This window comes from Phlebotomus papatasi, chromosome 1 (assembly GCF_024763615.1).
Source record: "Phlebotomus papatasi isolate M1 chromosome 1, Ppap_2.1, whole genome shotgun sequence".
Taxonomy (NCBI): Eukaryota; Metazoa; Arthropoda; class Insecta; order Diptera; family Psychodidae; genus Phlebotomus; species Phlebotomus papatasi.
In genome coordinates this window covers 55158493-55178480 of record NC_077222.1, presented here as the reverse complement: position 1 = coordinate 55178480, position 19988 = coordinate 55158493, and the positions used below count along the sequence as shown (strand labels likewise).

General features: G+C 30.7%; 3 protein-coding genes across 4 annotated transcripts; all 3 read right to left on the bottom strand.

Annotated features, from left to right (window-relative positions):
* Nucleotides 1-7848: 7848 nt before the first annotated feature.
* LOC129807379 (troponin C, isoallergen Bla g 6.0101-like) lies at nucleotides 7849-14660 on the bottom strand. Of its 2 annotated transcripts, XM_055856611.1 has the most exons (6): nucleotides 14596-14660; nucleotides 10956-10983; nucleotides 10787-10867; nucleotides 8274-8585; nucleotides 8186-8206; nucleotides 7849-7980 (listed from the first exon to the last, which is right to left on the bottom strand). In XM_055856611.1, the coding sequence occupies exons 1-6, from the start codon at nucleotides 14596-14598 to the stop codon at nucleotides 7976-7978; spliced, it is 450 nt and encodes a 149-aa protein (XP_055712586.1). In that variant the 5' UTR covers nucleotides 14599-14660; the 3' UTR covers nucleotides 7849-7975. The 2 variants fall into 2 exon arrangements, with proteins under 2 accessions (XP_055712586.1, XP_055712576.1); XM_055856601.1 differs by having other exon boundaries at nucleotides 7849-8206.
* On the bottom strand, nucleotides 11398-14661 carry LOC129807388 (troponin C-like). The gene is made up of 5 exons (XM_055856624.1): nucleotides 14596-14661; nucleotides 12350-12374; nucleotides 12142-12261; nucleotides 11787-12065; nucleotides 11398-11707 (listed from the first exon to the last, which is right to left on the bottom strand). The coding sequence occupies exons 1-5, from the start codon at nucleotides 14596-14598 to the stop codon at nucleotides 11682-11684; spliced, it is 453 nt and encodes a 150-aa protein (XP_055712599.1). The 5' UTR covers nucleotides 14599-14661; the 3' UTR covers nucleotides 11398-11681.
* Nucleotides 14662-15351: 690 nt separating this feature from the next.
* Nucleotides 15352-19760, bottom strand: LOC129807369 (troponin C, isoallergen Bla g 6.0201-like). The gene is made up of 6 exons (XM_055856589.1): nucleotides 19300-19760; nucleotides 18956-18983; nucleotides 18806-18867; nucleotides 15888-16049; nucleotides 15659-15830; nucleotides 15352-15566 (listed from the first exon to the last, which is right to left on the bottom strand). Exons 1-6 carry the CDS (start codon nucleotides 19300-19302, stop codon nucleotides 15538-15540), a joined length of 456 nt encoding a protein of 151 aa, XP_055712564.1. The 5' UTR covers nucleotides 19303-19760; the 3' UTR covers nucleotides 15352-15537.
* Between the last annotated feature and the right edge of the window lie 228 nt (nucleotides 19761-19988).

Sequence of the window (19988 nt, the reverse complement as noted above, 5' to 3'; positions counted from 1 at the left end):
CCTTGAACAAAATATTTTATATTTACTTGATCACAACTGATTCTACAAGACGAAGTGTTGTGTAAAATACGTCAAAAATGTTTTTGTTTATGAAATTCTCCAAAAAATTCAAATTTATTTATTTTTCTTTCAAAAATCATTCGTTCAAGGACTAGTTTAACTCAGCAGCTAACAAAAAATATTTGCTTATTTGGTTTTTAGATTTCAGAATAACCTAAGCCTTGTCCATCGAAAAGTATGTTTTTTTCCAAAAATGTCAATGAAAATCAAGTTCCTGAGGCTGAGTTTTTAAAATTTCAATGAAATTTTCAGAAAAATATAATTTAAATATTTATTTAACTTATTCTTAATTAAAAAATGTAGAAAAAATATATGCTGTTCTTTTTTCTCTATTTTGACTCACGTAACTCCTTAGTCCTTTAAGGATGATTGAACCACCCGTAACCCATAGAGCCCATAGAGCAAATAATTCTTCCTGACAACCTAAAGTTATTTCTTTTTAATGTTTGTACATAATCATAAGGTAGAAGGCTGTAGAAGTCTAGAATATTTTTTTGCGAATTTCCAACTTCTTGCTAAGCTCTGAAGTGGCTTAACAGTTTCTTGCAATGTAAGAAAAGGTATCAAATTCATGATCCCATATAAAAGATTAATCAATACAGAGTGTCCTTGAAAGCCTGATGTCGCTATCTCGTATTGTTTAGCCTGTATTCCTACAACCCAAATTAATGAACGTGTAGAGAAGCTCCCTTTGAGCCTGAAGATTTTGATAAGAAATATAAGAAATTACTATATCTCTCACACATATAAGTATAGGTAATAATAAAATTATATTTTAATAAATAACAAAATTAAATGGGAAAGAAGTAAATGTATAGGACTTTGCATTACAGTATTTATTTTTAAGAAAATTGCTTAATTTGATTCCCTCTAAAATACTTAATTTGACTTCCTGTGTAAACACTATCCAATTCCCACTTAAAGGAGAAATTTGATATTTTTTTAATACCTACCCCCTGCTTTTATTACCTTTAAAATTTCTTAAGCAAATCATTTTAATAATTTTAATCTAACATGAAGCCTAAAAAACACATAAAGAAAAACAAAACTCTATGATTAGACTGACTCTTTTTTAATTTATTGAAAATGTTATATTAGCAATTAGCTGAGATTTTTTATAATCTCAGTTTTTTTGCGCACAATTTCTATAAAAGGCTTAACCGGAAATTTTTGACAAGCACTTCTTTAAAAGGCCGAAAAAATCCTCCCCGCGTATTAAAAGAATTTAAAAAAAGAAATAGAGTAAAACCGATTTTAAAAAATTAGTATTCAAACTCAAAATAAAACTAAAGACAAATTTTCAGATTGCGAATCAATCTTTTATTTAAGACTTACATACTGAAGAGATTTCTGATGAGTTTTGATTATAATGAAATATCAAACGGACCATTTCAAATTTCTTATTGATAAAAAGAGCATGCAAGAGGTAGTAGCGGTAGTAGAGTACTCGCTCTATAAAGCAGGTCGGCAGTGTTCAAATCACTTTCAGGTCACCAGAAATTTACCTATCGGGTGTTCGAATTTTTATGCTCTCTAGAATATAAATCTGATAGTCGCATCTATGTCCTTATTACAAGCGAAGAATAATATTTCTTGTATAGATGTCTTACTTGCGAGAAGGTCTGGTTTCCCTATAAAAACTTATGCCGTGTTAGTATTTATTATTGAAATTACGTTTATACTAATTAAAATGCTAATTTATTGGTCAAAAATGTTTGTGCCTTTCAAAATAATCATTTTCTCTGAGCTGTTTCTTGTCCAAAAAAAAAAAGATGAATTGAACCTGTATTTCGTGTGAATAACTTTTTTCTTAAATAACATTATTAGATCTTCTGATATGCCCTTTTCCATCAAATGTTTGATCTTAATCAGACAGATATGTATACCGCGCTATTAAGTACTTCTGTAAATTTAATTATCTCTCTTGTTATCTCGATAATCGTGCTCGGCCCTCGTGTATAAACTGTTTCAAATTATTTTACTATACAATTGAATCTAGTTAAATAAATTTAATTGAGCCGGTCAGACAAACAGACAGGAAGTATTTTTGCAAATTTCTTTTGAAAAAAATACAAAGTCATCCAAATATTCATTATAAGATGAATCAGGGGAAAAAGAGTCGCTCAACTGCAAATATTACTTTCTCCCACGCATATTCACATCATTCAATATAAAAATATGAATCATTTTGAATCATTTTAGCTTTCTGTTAGCGAAAATAAACACTTCCTCTCACCGATGAAAACGAGAATTTTGCAGCACACCCACTTCTTTCGTCCTGAAACATTCAATTTGCATTCATCTCATAATCGACACGTAACATTCAATCTCATAACTTTTGATTTTGAGCGAAAGACTAAAATGGGGTATACAAAAGGCCTTCAGATCAAAACCTAAAACTTTGATACATTCGAAATGACGGTTTTCTGGGAGGAAAAATCCTAAAATATCACATTACACGCAAGGTTTTTCTATATAAATCTTGCACGCATATTTAATCATTTTTTAGTTTTAAAATTGGGTTCACTTGAAAGTTCTCATGGAATTGCTACATAAACCACCAAACTATCGTGTGCATTTAATCACATCCAATTAATTTCCAATTAAATGTTCACTGACTTGAGATTAGTTTTTCCTCTTTGCTAAGTTAATTGGTCTCTCCTTCATGGAAAAAAAAAGGAATCACAATTCCAACATAAAATTCTCTCAAAGAAGGGTAATTCCACCCAGAACACTAATTGGTTTAGCATTGGAAAATTCCACAAAATCTAGATAAATAAATTGACAAATTCAAATAATCAAATAGACTTGGTAGGAATAGTTTAATTTTTTTTTTAACACCAACTGTACGTTAGAAGTGAAAGATTTTCTTACAAAACGTAGGAGATTGACTATTTTATTTATTTTCTGCAAGCCACTTAATTGTGTAACGTTATTTGAAATTCAGGTCGATCACACCATATTTGTAAATTTTCTGCACTTGTATTTTACACATTATGGGAAAAGACGGCCCAGAAGATTTCTTTCTACAAATTTACCAAATATCTTTTCTCAGAATGCATATCCTCTCCCAGACATTTATCCAATTCATTTGAAAGTGAAGTAGATTTTTTTTCTCACCTATGGACATATTTTAATGAAGTTGTTTGTCTCTATTGCAGCGGAAAGCCGTTAAGAACTGACCCATAAAATTGGACATAATTAATATTAAATCATGTGATAAGTTAACTTCATCGAATGCGGTCGGTTCTATGAGCAAAAAACTAGAATTTTGTCGATTAATTTAAATGCAACCAAAAGAAAAAGAAAACTGCACAATTCCCTTGAAATTCTTAGGCGTCTCTTAGATTTATGATGAGAGGTAAGTTCAGTACAAGTTCGCAAATGAACTCACTTTTCGTAACATAAATCCAAACGAATATGCGGCATATCTTGTGATCATTCAAATCACGATTGGGATTAATTTTAATGATTCAACATAAATAGTAGAATTCAATGTAGTGTAACTCACCGAACTGCTTTAATAATTTTTTAGACTTTCATTTCTTTTGCAGGTCTCTCTTTTTTTACAAATGGTTATGATTTCAGCAATATATGATCTCAAGCATAGTTTCCTAAGGAAATGACTAAATTACCAGTGTTTATGTGAAGTGGAAAAAAGTGTTGTTAATTTCGAGAAAATATAATAAATCAAATCAATTTTTGATCTAATAAGTAGGAGGTTGATATTCTAAATAATTTAGGAAAGCATTGAGTTGCTAAATTGCTCTCCTTTGCAAAGCGTAGCCAAAGGCAAGCAATAATAAATTCTTTCAATCACTCCTAAATAAATACATAGTGATTTTGTCACATTCCTCCATTTGCCGAAGGGAGTAATAAAAGCACCGTCGCATTATGTCTCATATGAATAAACTAAAATTATTCATTATAGTTGCATGTGTGAAATAGTAAGATTGTTAACTTTGAACACCAAGTTCTATCAGGTGTTGAAGCTGTAGTGGCATAAGAAGTGTCTTATGTTTAGGAGGACTCGAAATATACATAGTGAGAGAGGGAGAGAGAAGAAAAAACGTATCATACGTATATTGTTTTGCAATAAATTCAACAGGGCACTAAATAAACACAAAGCGATCTCATTCTTCTAAGCCCCAGCTGCTGGCTTATTTAGTGCTACTCGCTGTTGTTACTTTACGATCAAGATTTAGCAACATTATGCCTCTGTTGCTCTTAAGAAGAAACAACCAAAGATTTTACACTATGTATACACACTTATTTCAGGCGTGATTTTTGTGCAATTCCTGTACACAACCAACCTGAGATTTTGATTGTACAATATTAATCGCATTCCATCCAGTAAATCTTAAAATTGTTCTCTTTTCTTTCTATTGATCACTTGACTGTGGGACAATTAAAATTATCTCTTAATACCAAATGAACAGTTTGCCGACTGCATACCTATATATACTATTTTCTCACAAAATAAAACTATTTGCCAATTAATATTGATTGACGCCAAAAAAAGGTTTATTGAGCTGGTTTTATAGCTGCAGAAATAAATAATTTCACATATTCGTATGGTGGTATTATGGGTTATAGTCAGTAGGTGCTACTATTACTTGTGGTCATTTCACATACATTTTAAAATTTTCATCCAGAATTAATTTAGTTTTTTTTTTGCCCCTCCCCCCTCACCTATTTTGTAGGTCTCCAGCCCATCGGCTTATTCTGACCAAGAACCATTTCTAAAAAAGCTAAAATAATAATTAAATAAATAACATTCACACAGCACGACACGCATCCACAAACAGTCTCCATACAAAATTGAATCACACCCATTTAAAGCTGTCTCTCTATTAAATTAAATTCTAATATTATTAGTATTTAAAATATCACAATTTTCTTCAAAGTTTTCGACAGCTTGTGCTCCATACAAAAATTATTTTTGTATAATAAGATACATATAAGTTCTACTATTTCATATCGTTGTTTCCGTCTGCCTTTATCGTACCTGCCTCTTGACAACTTTTGAGTAGAAGATACAGATCGACGAAATCCTCCTCATAGCGTACAAATACATACCTTAATAGCCATTTGAAAGAAGCTTTATGCAAAGCAATAAAAAAATTAAATTTAGTCAGCAAAAAATCAAGATTGAATAGTATTCATTTTAGAACTTTAAAGGCAGTAAAATTACCATTAAAGGCTTTTAAAAGTGACAATAAAGTAAAGCAATTTTTATTGCCTATTTTTCATGAATTTTTGTAATATTATTTCAGACGGTAAAATCCCATCGGCCCCATCTTGATTTTTTCTCTTTAATTCAGCACAACCGACGTTTCGAGGATAGATGTCCACTTTATCAGATTTTAAATTTGACACAGAAAGTATTAGATTTTTCTTCCAAATCCGAAACCTAATAAAGCTCACATCCATTCACGAAACTTCGTGAAGGATTAAAGCAAAAACAATTTTAAAAAAATATTTATTTTTCCGTCGACTACATTTGCTATAATTCATTAGACAGAAAAAATTATTCAAAATTGTTGCAGGAATTAAGTGGCCATAAGTGTAAACTTTTTGAAAATGTTTCTAGACTTATGGCCACTTCTTTTGAAAAATGGGGTTGTCAACGATATAACATTTTAATTGTTGTCCATAGTAGTACTACTTTCTAGCAAAGTAATCTATGCAGTAAAAATATAACTCGATTTTTTTTTATTTAATTATTGTAAAAACAATCATATCACCAATCTAGCAGTGTTTGGAACAAAATAATTTATAAAGAAAACTTCAAGTTTAAGTAAATATTTAATTTAAATCAAATTTGACATTTTAACTGTGATATCACACTTGCACATTAAAATTTTAATATTATTCACATTAATTGTCGCTGGTAAGAGTCCAAATGTGTAATTTGGGTGTTTGAATCATTTTATATTCAAAATTTGATATATTTGTTGATAAAAAAGTAGACTTGGCCCGCAAAATTTGATATAAATTGATTTATAGCATTAATGCGAAAAATTAATGCGATTTTCTCTTTAATTTTTTTAATGTGAAAAATATTTATGCTTTAGGTAAATTTGAACTTATTTTTTCAGGCCAAGTCCATTTCTTCATCAATAAATAGAAAAACCCCAAATATTAAGTGACTCAAAGACACAAATAACATATTTGGACGCTCACAAGAGACAATTAATGTGAATTACATTAAAATTTTAATGTGTAAGTGTGATAACGCCGTAACGCTGATAAAATTTTTAATAACATTATGTGGCAAACATCAAACGAAAGAAAAAATTTACTTTAAAAATATTTTAGAGTAGAGCATTTTAAGAAATTTAAACTCGTATTTTGTTAGGCTTAAATTAATGGTGCACAAAAAGATCAAAATAAGGCTGTTTTCCACAAATAACGCATGAAGGTAAAATTTCTAGAAATCACGAGAAGTCAAAACAAGTATTTAGAATAAAATATTTAGGAAAATTTACAGAAAAGTTTGCTTGTCCAAAAGTCAAGCCTCCACGCTATATAAACTGAATACAATATTTTACTTTTATCAATCTCTATGCGAAGCCACAAAACAACAAAATTCACTTGAGTGAGTTAAATTATAATTTATTTGATAATTAAGTGTGATTTGACGTGTCTTACGTAAAATTTTGTGTGGTTAAAAAAATGGACAATATTTCTCAATAAATCAACTTTACAAGGCAAAAAGATAGTACAAATATTTTAATAGGATATAAGGAATTTTTAACTGAATTTTCCATCATCGCACTAGCCTAACATTGATGAATTATGTCATTAAAAATTTCTCCAAGAAAAAAAAATTGCTACCAGACGATTTTGCTTTTTGTGAAAGGAAGTCATATGGCAAGCAATTCCTCATCTTATACCATTTTATTTCTTTGCCTCTGTCTCGTGAGAGCCTTTCATTTATACCCAAGTTTGTACCCATCACAGCTCAATCTTGCAGACCTAAGACGGCGAAAGTAGTCCAAATTGCATAAAAGTTGCAGAGACTGAAGCACAAATTTTAACTTTGACCATCAATTGGGAACTTTCAAGGCCGATTGACGTGCTTTTTTCGAAGGTACACAAAGGCATGAGATATTGAATAAATTTACGAGACAATTCATGGATATACTTTTCACCAATTACTTTGGGCAACGCTTGCGAAAAATTGATAGCGGGCGGAGACAAATGTTCCGCTCAAATTTTAGCCCCTAAGGCAAAACATATATCGAATAGCTGTATAATTATGTGTCCAAGCCTTTTCCAATTCGAGCTAAACTTCTCGTTAAGATCGTGTGATATGATATATGGGATATATGGGTATTGTCAATTTTTATTCTTATAAAATTCCTTAGGACAATTTACCTACCTTTATATAACTGTAGCAGATATACAAAATTTTAATTCATTTGGTCGTTTGGGAATTCAAAACTGTTCTCAAAGTTGTAAATCTGCCTACTTTCAGGTGAAATACATTTATCTGCTTTGCGCCCACCTGAGAATAACCCCCGAAAGTACAAAAATAGAAAAAGAATGTAAATAATTTAAAGGATATAAATATCCAAGGAGAATTTTCTTCTCGATGTCCTTCTGTAGTAATTTCAAAGAAGTACTATGCAATGAAAATCTTACTTAAATTGTGCTTCCAGCTCCATAATAAAGCCATTATTTTTCTTGGATAAAATATGAAAAGCGTCAGTATTGAAATCAAGTTCAACTATCACAGACAAAAAAGACCTCAAATTTAAATTTCCAAATAAATACACCACATTAGCAGGTTCTTATCTCTCATTTATTTATTCCTATTGATATCTTTGTTAGAGTTTTTGTCAGATATTTTTGACGATGGCTTTATAAATTGTGTTGTTATCCAGCAAAACCTTTCTTTCAACAATATTTAACCTATAGAAAAAATTAATGAAATGATGCTGTCAATATTATTCCTTTAAAAATAAATAAACGAAGAACGATGTCACGATCGTCACGATACATACAGTGAGGACACAACAGGACACCTCCACAGAACCACAGTCACTTTTCTTTTTATTACTTTCAAAATAGCTTTTACAGACGTTAACTTTAATACAAAAGCCTGGACATTACTCACCAGTCATAACTTCCATAAATTCTGCACAGAAATAAATAAATATTAGAATAATTAGAATTAAATAATTTTCCAAGGAAAAATTCTTTACCTTCAAAATCAACAGTTCCAGATCCATCAGCATCAATTTCATCAATCATCATATCAAGATCTTCTTCAGTGATTTTGTCGTCCAATTCATGAAGGATGTCCCTAAGGACGTCAGTGGTTAGATATCCAACACCATATTTGTCGTACATGCGAAAAGCCTCTCTAAGCTCCTCACGTATGGCATCTTGATCTTCCTCAACATCCACGTAATCTCCGGCCAAAGCGCAAAACTGTTCAAAATTGAGTTTTCCCGTGTTTCGAGGATCATGAGTCCTAATGAGAGTTCTAAGAGACTGATCATCCATCTTGTGACCTGAAATTAATTCACAACGAATGTAAATTTGAGATTGTAAAATTTTGAGCTATAGGGTAATGTGTGGTATTTCTGGACAAGGTGCTTTTCGGGACATAATATAGGTATTTTGGGACACATCAAAAATGCTATAAATATTTGTTTTCTAATTATTTTTAAGTTCTATATGAAATATTAAGCTCTTTACGTATCAAATAAACATAAAACTTCTGAAATTTTATTTAATTTAAAGCGTTAAATATGCGTGAATTGTGAGTGTCACATTCCACTTTTTACAAAACCTTCAGTGTGGTCAATTTTTCAGATGTCAATACAAACAGTGCTTAGTTTTTTTCGATTTAAGTCACTTTACAAGTGAAATTTAAACAAAATTTTTATGAAAGAGTGAAGTTTAGACTTTCTACGTAAAGGTAAATAATCAGGCTCGGTGAAATTTATTTGCTAGCTTTTGTCTGTCCCGAAACACACAACTGTCTCAAAATATATCATTTTTACTTCTTTACATATTTTGCTATTTTGTATAAAAAAATATGCATTTTTCAACATTTTTCGATCAGAATCTTATTCTGGATAGCATAAGAAATATAAATATTTGTATCAACAAAGAAAAAAAAATAATTTGAGAAGTTGTTTGAAACTTGAATATGCTAAAAAGTGTCCCGGAATATCACACGTTACCCTAAACCTAAATCCTAAATCATCATTTAGGATGACTAGAAAAAATCTAGAAATCTTCATGATATTGTCTTTGCTTTAAAAATTCTCGCTAACAATATGACGTATTGTTATTTATTATTATTCAATTATAAACCCTTAAAATGTTACATTTTTATTTGATAATATTCAGCAAATAGTATATAAAAAAAACAATGAAATTTCACTTGATATCTTCACTTTGGCAAAGAATTAAAGTGAAGAAACTACCAGGTCGAAGTCCTGTGTTTTTTACTTCCTGTAAATTTTTAATCAACCACTCATGATGTAATTATTAAGAGCAACAGCCCTTGAGCGGAAAGATTCTTGACTTAAGGGGTTACGTGGGTCGCGGATTCTAAGAAAAAACCAGCATATTTCCTTAACATCCTTTTTCAACATAATAAACAAAAATTTCATTCGAGCTCTTAAGCATATAAAAATATAACATTTTAACTATAGCTTCTGAAATTTTCATTTAAAATTTTTTTAAAAATTCAGCCGTTGGGACCTGATTTTTAGAGACAATTTTTGAAAAAGTACCTAGTTTACGGTGGACAAGATTTCTCAGAGTATACACATCTGACATCAAAAAACTAAATATTTTCTGATGAGTTAAACTCGTACTTGAACGGTAGATTTTTCTTTTATTTTGATCACAACTTATTTTACAAGACAAAACGTGACGTAAAATATCCCGAAAATTGAATTTTTTGTATAAAATTCTGTCAAAAATCCAAATTTCATTTTAAAAAAATCTACCGTTCAGGTATGAGCTTAACTCATCAGCTAACAATAAATTTTAAGTTTCTTTTTCATTGCTGATGAATACACTGTGAGAAATCTTGTACAAGGAAAAGCATGTGTTCTTAAAAAAGATCTTGAAAAATCAGGTCCCAACGGCTGAATTTTAAAGATTTTTAAATGAAAATTTCAGAAAATATAATTTAAATGTTTTACTTTTATATGCTTAAGAACTAAAATAAAAATAAAAATTTTTTATGTCGAAAAAATTAGAGAAATCCAGTCTTTTAGACCCACGTAACCCCTTAACTATTGCGATCATTTGAAATCTAAGACTGCAATCTTTCAATTATTCAATGTATTAAATACAATCTCGAAAAAGGGATTTGAAGATTTTAAACGATACCAATTCAATGTTGTTGTTTATTTTGGAAATAATCTGGGTTTGACCTTTTTTTCAAAATATGAAACGCATGCCCTATATTAATTAATATTCTACCCAGTCAATGGTTAATCACAGTTTAAGTTTTTTTTTTAGTTTGCATTTAAAATTCTTTTATGTTTGATGCAGAATAAATTTTAGTTTTAAATAAGCTAGATCACCAACTGTCTTTCACTTTAGATAAAGATCTTGCTCTCAATTCAAATTTTAATTTCCATCTTATTCCCAAGATCTTGTTTAAAAATTTAGAAGATATATTTATAAGCATTCATTAATAAAGCTAGTAATTCTATGTAAATTCTTATTTGGTTTAATTTCTTACCAAGCATTTCTAAGATTGTTCCAATGTCTTCTGTGAGAACATGATTATCAGTATCGAAGGCTTTGAAAGCATTTTGAAGGACTGTTGTAAATGAAACCAAAAAAGAATATAAATAAACGGAAATATATTTATCAAAAATGAAGTATGCTTCTTAATAAATTGTTCTTACTTTTAATTTGTTCTTCGTCGAGCAATTCCTGAAATGTGGTAAAATACAGAGAGGTTTTTCTGTGAGAAGTTTTCAGCAGAAATAAACATAATATATTGTCTAACTAACATCTTCCCACCAATGAATGAACTGTGCTGTTAAGATTGAGATACTTTATTTATTTTCCAATAAATACGCCACTATGAATGAATTGAGACAAATATTTACATGATGAAGAACATTTTATAATTACACATGTACTGATTACAGCTTGTAAGTAGAAGTCAAATTGATTTTAGCACTGCCTATATGTACACTGAAAATACTCCGTTTTATCCACAAACATGTTGGAGAGTAGCCAAAATGTGAGAGATGCACTTCTGTTGCTTCCTGATTCAATTTTGGGGTATGAGAAAAATTCCATTGAGTTGTCTTTTGAGCCAACACGAGTAAATTATGATGATTTATTTGGACCGATAGAGGTTTTATTATAAAATTATTATAAAACAACAATTTGATACAATTTTTTATCATTCAAATTACATGGGTAAAGGTATAGAGAAGGTATTTTACAATAGCTACAATAATTTTACACTACTGCAAAATCTCTAGAAAAAAAATTTATAATCTTCTCTATTGATTTTTTTTACCAGTTTCTCTTGCATTTCTTTGCACAGTACAGAGAGAAATGTAACACAAAGTTGTATATATGTTTCACAAAACTGATGGTATTTTCACTGAAAATGATTAACCTGTCATGACTTCCATGAATTCTGAAAGAATGGCAGACAAAAAAGAGTTGATAAATGAGAGATGAAAACTGTTCAAAATATTGGAAAATATGATAAGTACCATCGAAATCAACAGTTCCTGACCCATCGGCGTCGATTTCGTCAATCATCATGTCGAGGTCGTCCTCAGTAATTTTATCATCCAATTCCCTCAAAATATCCCTCAAGACTTCAAGTGTTAAATAACCTTTGCCCTCTTTGTCATAGAGTCGAAAAGCCTCTTTGAGTTCCCTCTGTACAATTTCCATGTCCTCCTCGACCTCCACATATTTCGATGCTAATTGCGCAAACTTTTCAAAATCTAACTTGCCAGTTTGTCGCTGATCATGCTCCCGAATTACTGTGAATTTATAGATTTATAATAGATCAAACGCAAGAAAAATTTAATCGAGGACCACGATTTAATAGGGATGTACCTGCTGCCAGAGACTTATCATCCAGTGTCTGACCAAGCATTTCCAAAATCATCCCAATCATATCAGTCTGAATGTAACCATTCTTTTCCGTATCAAAGGCATCAAAGGCATTTTTCAGTACTGTGTATACGTATTTAACAAATTATAATTTACAATGTTCATTAAAAATATCTTTAATAGTTAAGAACTCAAAATATCAAAGACTTACACTTGAGTTGATCTTTGTCGAGTTCCTGCGCCGTATAATGTGAGGAATAAAATATTATTTTACTATTATTTATATTTTGATAATGATATTATAATCAAAAAAGCCTCACTCGCAGCTCAATTTTTTATAAGAAAGCATATAAAATTGTCAAGTGGTATTAAATTATTATAAAATTTATTTTAGTCTTTTAAACCCCGGATTAAGAGCATCGAAATCCTTAAGACCTTAAGACTTGTATTTAAATCTTCAAACACATGAGAAAATAATAACACTCTTAAGAGTGTTTCTGAGTACACAACGATGAATTCTAACTTTTTAATTAGATTTAGTATTCAAAATCTTTATGAAGTCACCTTGATTGACTCTAAACATTTATCAAACCGCTAAATTAAACGTATGAGAGAAGTCTGCAGTTTGGACATGCTTATCGTACACTAAAAATCAATCCGAAAATTTGGAACAACTCTACGGCCAAGTAGAATTAATTTGATTGATATCGATGTAATAATAACTTTTCTCCGATATGAAATTTTATCTCGACTGAAGTATACGCTTGAATGTTTTCGATTTAAAATTTAACTTCATTAGAGATGATTTTCATTTAAAAATCACTTGAAATATCTAATAGAAATGTGCTTAACTATTTCGTGAAGACGCGTGCGTTATATGCAAGTCCCTCGCAATTAAGGACCTCAAGTTAAAAAAAGACAAATAAACAAAACTGTATTGAGAAGAAGGGCACCTTTAAATTGGGGCAGCTTTAAAAATTTACTTTTTTCTCTTGTTCTTAAACGGAACTGTATACACCTTACCGTGATATTATGTTGCTTTACAAACCCATTGTGAAGCTAAATTACATTATGGTAAGCCTTAATTCCTTTTAAAAAAAATGGGAAAAAGTCCATTTTCAAAGGTATCCCAATTCGAAGGTGCTCCAACCTGGAGATGAGTAAACTTTGACTTTAAGAAACCGGTATAAGAAACGACTCAAGGCTGTTATCGCCTGGATAACCTATAAATATAACCAAAAAAACTGAATATCTCCACGCGTTTCCGAATCTCAGAAAAAAATTATTTTGGAGCTTTGTAAAATAATATACGTCATTTTAATAATGAAAAAAATCGCCTTATAGAAAGAATCCATAAATGATTCCAAATTAATATCATTAATCGCTTGATTTTAAACTCTCATACCGCACAGCCGAACCAAGGGAAGGACAAAGAGTGGAAGTTGACGGAGGGGGAAAAGTTAAAATTTCTAAGTACAATCTGCAGTACCAACTGCAGTAATACTGCAAAATAATGTAAGAAATGTGTAAAATACTGCAGTATTTTAAGTGTATTTTAATTGAGAGTTTATACAATTCCTCGAATTTGAAACTTATTATTGGACTCGCACTGTATTAAACTATCGAGTTAAAACAATAGTTTTTTGAGCAAAGTTCAAATATCCACGATTTTTCTCGTATTTTTTAAGAAACTATGCACAAACCTAATTAATTTGAAATAATTTCAATAATATCACACCCCATCTTTTTGATACTGTCTTATTTTTAAATTATAATAACAAATTCTTAATTCTTGAAACATTATTGAAATAAATTTCTACTAGATTATAAAATTGTTCTGATTTATAAAATCTAAATAAATTTACAAATATTTCTTGAATCCGCAAATATTTCTTGCTATTTCATTTCTCGAGAACAATTTTAATGTACAGACAATTTTCACTCATCACATTTTAATAAGAAATATCCCAATATGACAAAAAAATTATTTATTTTTTGCTAGTGTTATTCAATGTGAGATTTGCTTGCGCGCTATTCACAATTAATTTATAAGAACCAGGTCTTAAAAGGATTTATAAATTTTCTCTTTTTTAACAACTTTTTGAATGATGTATACCACTTGACTTTATAAAAAAAAAAAACTAAAATTTCTTTAAACTTTCACTGTTCAGCCTAAGAAAAGCATTTCGTTCAAAAAGTTCTTCTCTCGCAGTTTGCAAAAATCTCCAAGAAATGATCTGTATACACAAAAATGGTAATTTTTACACAAAAAAAATGCTGGAACAAATATTACAATGTCACAGAAAATGATCGAAAACACAGCGATATATTTTTCAAAAATTAGTGTACAAAAAAACTCCCACTAAAATGCAAAGTGCATATGAAGAATTATCCAAAAAAAATCCCCGATGATTTTTCTCCTATCTCAAAATCCTTCTGAATTGTTAAAACACTCACCATATTTGATAAATTTCACAGAAAAAACTGATTTTATTGGAAAATGAGAATTAATATATATTTTTTTGCAGAAGGAAGAATATTTTTTGGTGTGATGTGGGCAAAGAAGTTTGGGACTGGGCGAAACTCCTGTGAGAACTGCGTAGAACCAGGTCAGTCGGAACACTTGCACATAAATTGACTGAGCACAGCAATTAAAGTGCGGAGATCAATTAAACTAATAATCACGGCAGATTATTTCTAATCGCTCTCTGAACTCGGTTTGGCCATTGATGCCGAGTGTCAATAGTGCCATTTTAAATTAACTTTCGAATCAGTGGCGGATTGAACCACCTCCAACGAACTTTTCATGCGCCGAAACATGATTTTTGCATACATGTCCTTCCCTCTACTTATTTTGCCAGAATGCAATAAGTTGAGCCATATAAATCACTGAGAAATTCTTAATAATTTCAGGGAAATGGAATTCTGAGGTAAAGTGTCCAATTCAGGGGTATTCGTAGTACCAAATGCATGAGTCAGAAAATCCTGAGATTCTGCATCCAACTCTGGATTGCTACTTAAAGAACGACGATATATCAGTTCGTTAACCGACTATAAATTCGATTTAAAAATATTGCACAGTACATTTGCAAGTGTGAATCCGAGCAATTAGATTTGTGGGGGTAACGAGTCTCAAGATTGGTTGGAAATAAGTCATCATTTCACGTGTCATTGATGATCATTTTCATTCACACATGCTAACAAATAAAAATATCATAGATGTACACGTTTAATTATATAAATTGAATTAATTATAATCATTTATACAGAATTTATTTTCGAATGGATTTATTTTTGGTATTCGATCGAGCAATTTACAGTTGATTAAAAAGATTTGCTTAATGTGAAAATTTGCCACTCTTCCTTGTCCCCACTGATTGATTGCCCACGATGAGGGATTTATTCACCAGTCATAACCTCCATGAATTCTGCAATGGGACAAAAATAGCATTTATGCAGCATTAGAAGGTGCACTGAGCCAAAATACGGGGCGACATTTCAGCCCTGGCCAGAAATTTACCATCAAAGTCCACGGTTCCCGAACCATCAGAATCAATTTCCTCAATCATCATGTCTAAATCTTCTTCAGTTATTTTGTCATCGAGCTCCCGCAGGATTTCCCGAAGGACACCAGTTGTGATGTAGCCATTGCCCTCCTTATCATATAGACGGAAGGCCTCTTTCAGCTCTGCCTGGAAATTGATGAATCATTTGAAAATTGGAATTTAATTCAAGAAGGGATTGCTTACTTGCATGGCTTCAGCATCCTCTTCAACCAGGAACCGAGCAGCCAGGGTGGCGAACTCCTCAAACTCAATCTGACCAGATCCATCAGCATCTACCTCAGCTATGATCTCATCCAACATCTTCTGGTCCAGCTGGTGGCCCAACATTCCGAGGATTGTACCCACCTGCAAAACATTAGCAATATTCATGAGCCACAAATAACTTACATTATGTTTAATGAAATATATGAAATATTCGATAAATTACTCGATAATGCTGAAAATGTGAAATTTTTACACTATTTTTTAAATTATGAATTAAATTAATTACCTAGTGTTTTTTATTATACAACTTTACAAGAAATTTCATTGTGATTTTTCTGAAAAATCTATCTAAACGAAAACTGTAAAATAAATCTGCGAAATATCGTTAAAAAAGAAGGGGTAGATTTTTAAACAGTTTTCAGAAAATTTGAAATGTTATATTAAAAAATAATAAAATATATTGTGTCGAACACTATCAAAATTCTGGAGAAATATAAAATAGATTAAAAGAGCAAATTCTGAAGGATTGCTTAAAGAATTTCATTTACATACAGAGAGTACATTGCATTTTACTAAACTTTGATAACATAATTATCACAAAATCTAAATTATATAAAGTAATAGATGTCTGGTACATTGTTTTTAAGAGTTTTTATAATTATGGCTCACAACGTTGAGATTCTGGATTAATGTTTAATGAGCTAACCCATTTTATAGTTTAATCCTCTGATTTGTAAAATAATCTTCAAACCTAAAATTCATTTAAATGCGCCACCTTTTCTAATTATTTAACAAACGACATTTTTCGAAAAAAAAAATAAAGTTATGATAGCATATTAAATGCGGTTGATTTAACAGGTCTTGAAAGAATCACTGCAATTGCTTCCTGTTCAGAAATTTGATACTTTGAGGAGCTACTATAAACCTCTATTGTGAAGACTTTTAGAAACGTCAGCTAGGGAAATAACGGAAAATTATAAGTTTAAATTAACCTAATCGTCTTGACCAAGAATAATCTATTGTATGATAGTCTTCCTAACTATTAGCTTTATTAAACTTTCAAAAATGTTTTAATAAGACTCCAATCTGAAGAACTTTATCTTCCTCATGGCTTCTACAGTCAGTATTTGACATGTTGAAACATATTTTTTACGCATGTACGGGGAAAACTCTTAAAATTTCTTCAATAATGGGAAATATATAGAGAAATTTATCTAATATTTAGAGGTGATTATTGATAAGAATATTTTGCGATAGATTAATAAAGTGAGTAAATATGAAGCCCAATCCCAAAACCTTTGCAGGGACCTGCCTCTCGCCTTTAGAGCTATAAAGTCTTCTATACATTGAGACAATTTTACTTAAAAATTTAGCACTTTGGAAATCACAATTTCTCATTAGGGATCTTGGCCTTAATTTTCATTATTTTTCTTAGATTACATGTACATTTTATTTCATTTTAATAAGCATTAAAATTAAAATGTGAAATCCTTTTACGGTTTAAGAGACTATTAATTTATTATTTTAGTAAAAAGTAATATGGTAAATTGATTGATACATTTCAGAATAGAAATAATTCAATACCTTGGTCTAATTTTACAATAAAAAAATATTTTAGAGATGTTTTCCTTTCTAATTAAAAATTTCTCTTACAAAATATTTATCTTAGTCAGTCATATTATTATTATATCATGTAATGGCTTTCTTAGAAACAAGGTAGGAGAAATAGAACAATTAGACTCCTAGATTTTTGAAAATGAATAACCTTGCGTGATGTTTGAAAATAAGAAATTTTCTAAAACTGTGTTATATCTCTAGTTTAAAACCAATGTAATCCATCCATGTAACCCAAAAGATTTATCTGCTTTAATTGTTTTACAGAAGTATTTTTACTTAAGATTTGTAAATGTAAAGAAATTAATCTATTTTGAAAAAAAAAACAAAAATTCTAAAACAATAAAAGTTTTGAAATTCGGGATATTCCGGAACAAAGGGTGAAACTCTACCCCCTGGCAAAAGGTTTTTTTTTTATATGGAGCTGTTTGAAGTCAACTCATAAATTGCTTCCAAACTCAGCTTATACTTCGAGTTCCGAAAAACTTTTTAGATGGAAATATAAAATTTTTATCCCGCATTACAAGGCACAGAGTCCTGTGTACAAGGTGCACCTCAATTGTGACATATATCGTGTAACGGTCACGAGTGCAGAAAAATTTCCATAAGAATCTGTATGTGAATGTGAGAAAATGGCTTCAACTTTCAAGGCTACTTGCCAGGGAGTAGGTGAAACTCAAACTTGCAAACAACATAAGGGACATATAATCAACTTAGTGTATACGAATAAAATGTAAGTTTAGTTATATATGAGCAATTTTTGTAACAATCGCAAAGAATCGTAATATAGTACATCATGAGGATGACATTATAAATATGTCAACGATTTTATTTATAGATCTTTGATCTGTGTCTAACCTTAAAAGTAATTTTCCCGCCAAAGTCCAATAAATAGGTTTATATAATCTTATGTAGTAAAAGATTAAGGTTAAATTTCATGAAATATATAAACCCTCTATCGGTAACTCTGTGTTAACTCCATTTTATATTATTTTTCCAACAATTTCTACCAACTTTCACGGAATTTTCCAATACTGTACCAATTTCTTCTATTAGTAACAATATAAATTGACTCCTATCATTAATTTAAATAAATTTTATACTTAGCACTCAAATTATTTCTATGGCAATCTCCCGGGAAATTACTTAAGATTCTCATGTAAAATTAATTATAGTAATTTGTCAACTTAGTTCTTGACAAAATTCTCCACTTGAGCCATTTAATTGAACACCATGATAAATTTTATCAGCACTATCGAAACGTAATTGAAGAGATATCTTACCATCGTGGCTTCAATAAATCCCTGTTTTTCTTGATCGAAGGCATCGAATGCCTTTTTCAGAACTGCAAATGCACAAAGAAAGGGGATGTTGGTGAAAATTTGGCAGAAATTGAGAAAGTTTTAATTAAATATTGGAGAAAATAAACTTACGGGCAACTTGCTCCTTGTCCAAATCGTCCTTCACATTTTCGTAATGTTCACCAAATAGAATGATAGAAAAATTAGCAGTGTCATCTTAATTAGGGAGGAATTTGCAAATATCATGGGAATTGGTGATTTATGAATTTGACTCTGGATATTCTGGGGTATTGAAAAATTAGCAAAATGATAGTGGATAAACATAATTAGGCACGTAAATTTTCACAGTTTGTGATGTCACTTCCGGACACAGATCGCAATCGGGGATTTTAATGAACAACAGGGATTTCATTAATAAATCTATTGGATCACTGTTAATATTTTCCAAAAACACACTCTGAGATGACGATACTGACCATTGCTGATACTTTCTATGGCAGGGGAATATCGAGAGATAAAAAGTTTTCGCAGTCAATTGCCGAAATCACGGAACAACTTCGACATGTAATGCAACCGAATGAAGTGGTGGTCGGTGGTTTAAAGCGCCAAGTGGCAAAAAGTGTGGGATTTAACACAGATATTGCGGTGCTACCTCGAAAATTTTATAGTTGTTTTTTGAAATGTGAAAATTTCGCAAAAGATGAGTTTTAAGCCGATCTACGAACTATTTTCAATTTAGTTGTAAGACTCTCCCATCGACTCATGAGAGATTTTATGATGTATATTATTTTAAGGTATTTTCAACTATGGGGAGAGGCAAGACAAGACTAAATAATACACCACCCAAGTCACTTTATGTGCTGATGGACAAGCACAAATTGCTCTCAGAATTTATTTTATTTGCAAATACTTTGGCTCTTTAGCTGCTACATCCTACTGTGATGTGGACCATGGCATTGGCAGCTGTCGTTTAGCTTTTTCGTAGATATTACCCGAAAGTTCTGAGAAACAGGTGTAAATGGTATATAGTTGATTTCAATATTCATTGTCTTTTCTACACATTATAGTCACTCATTTAACCTGGCTCTAACCGCACACTCACACCATATTTGTCTAACACAATAGATACCTATAGCATAGACGATTTTATGAGCTAAATTTGACA

Excerpts from the sequence above, each read along its gene's own strand:
- LOC129807379 (XM_055856601.1), bottom strand. Across the intron at positions 8,586-10,786 it reads AACAATCTTAGAAATGCTTG|GTCACAAGATGGATGATCAG; the intron begins GTAAGAAATTAA and ends AATTAATTTCAG. Across the intron at positions 8,207-8,273 it reads TGGAACTGTTGATTTTGAAG|AATTTATGGAAGTTATGACT; the intron begins GTAAAGAATTTT and ends ATTTCTGTGCAG.
- LOC129807388 (XM_055856624.1), bottom strand. Across the intron at positions 12,066-12,141 it reads TGATAAGTCTCTGGCAGCAG|TAATTCGGGAGCATGATCAG; the intron begins GTACATCCCTAT and ends ATAAATTCACAG. Across the intron at positions 11,708-11,786 it reads AGGAACTGTTGATTTCGATG|AATTCATGGAAGTCATGACA; the intron begins GTACTTATCATA and ends CCATTCTTTCAG.
- LOC129807369 (XM_055856589.1), bottom strand. Across the intron at positions 15,831-15,887 it reads AGGATGCTGAAGCCATGCAA|GCAGAGCTGAAAGAGGCCTT; the intron begins GTAAGCAATCCC and ends ATCAATTTCCAG. Across the intron at positions 15,567-15,658 it reads GGGAACCGTGGACTTTGATG|AATTCATGGAGGTTATGACT; the intron begins GTAAATTTCTGG and ends GTCCCATTGCAG.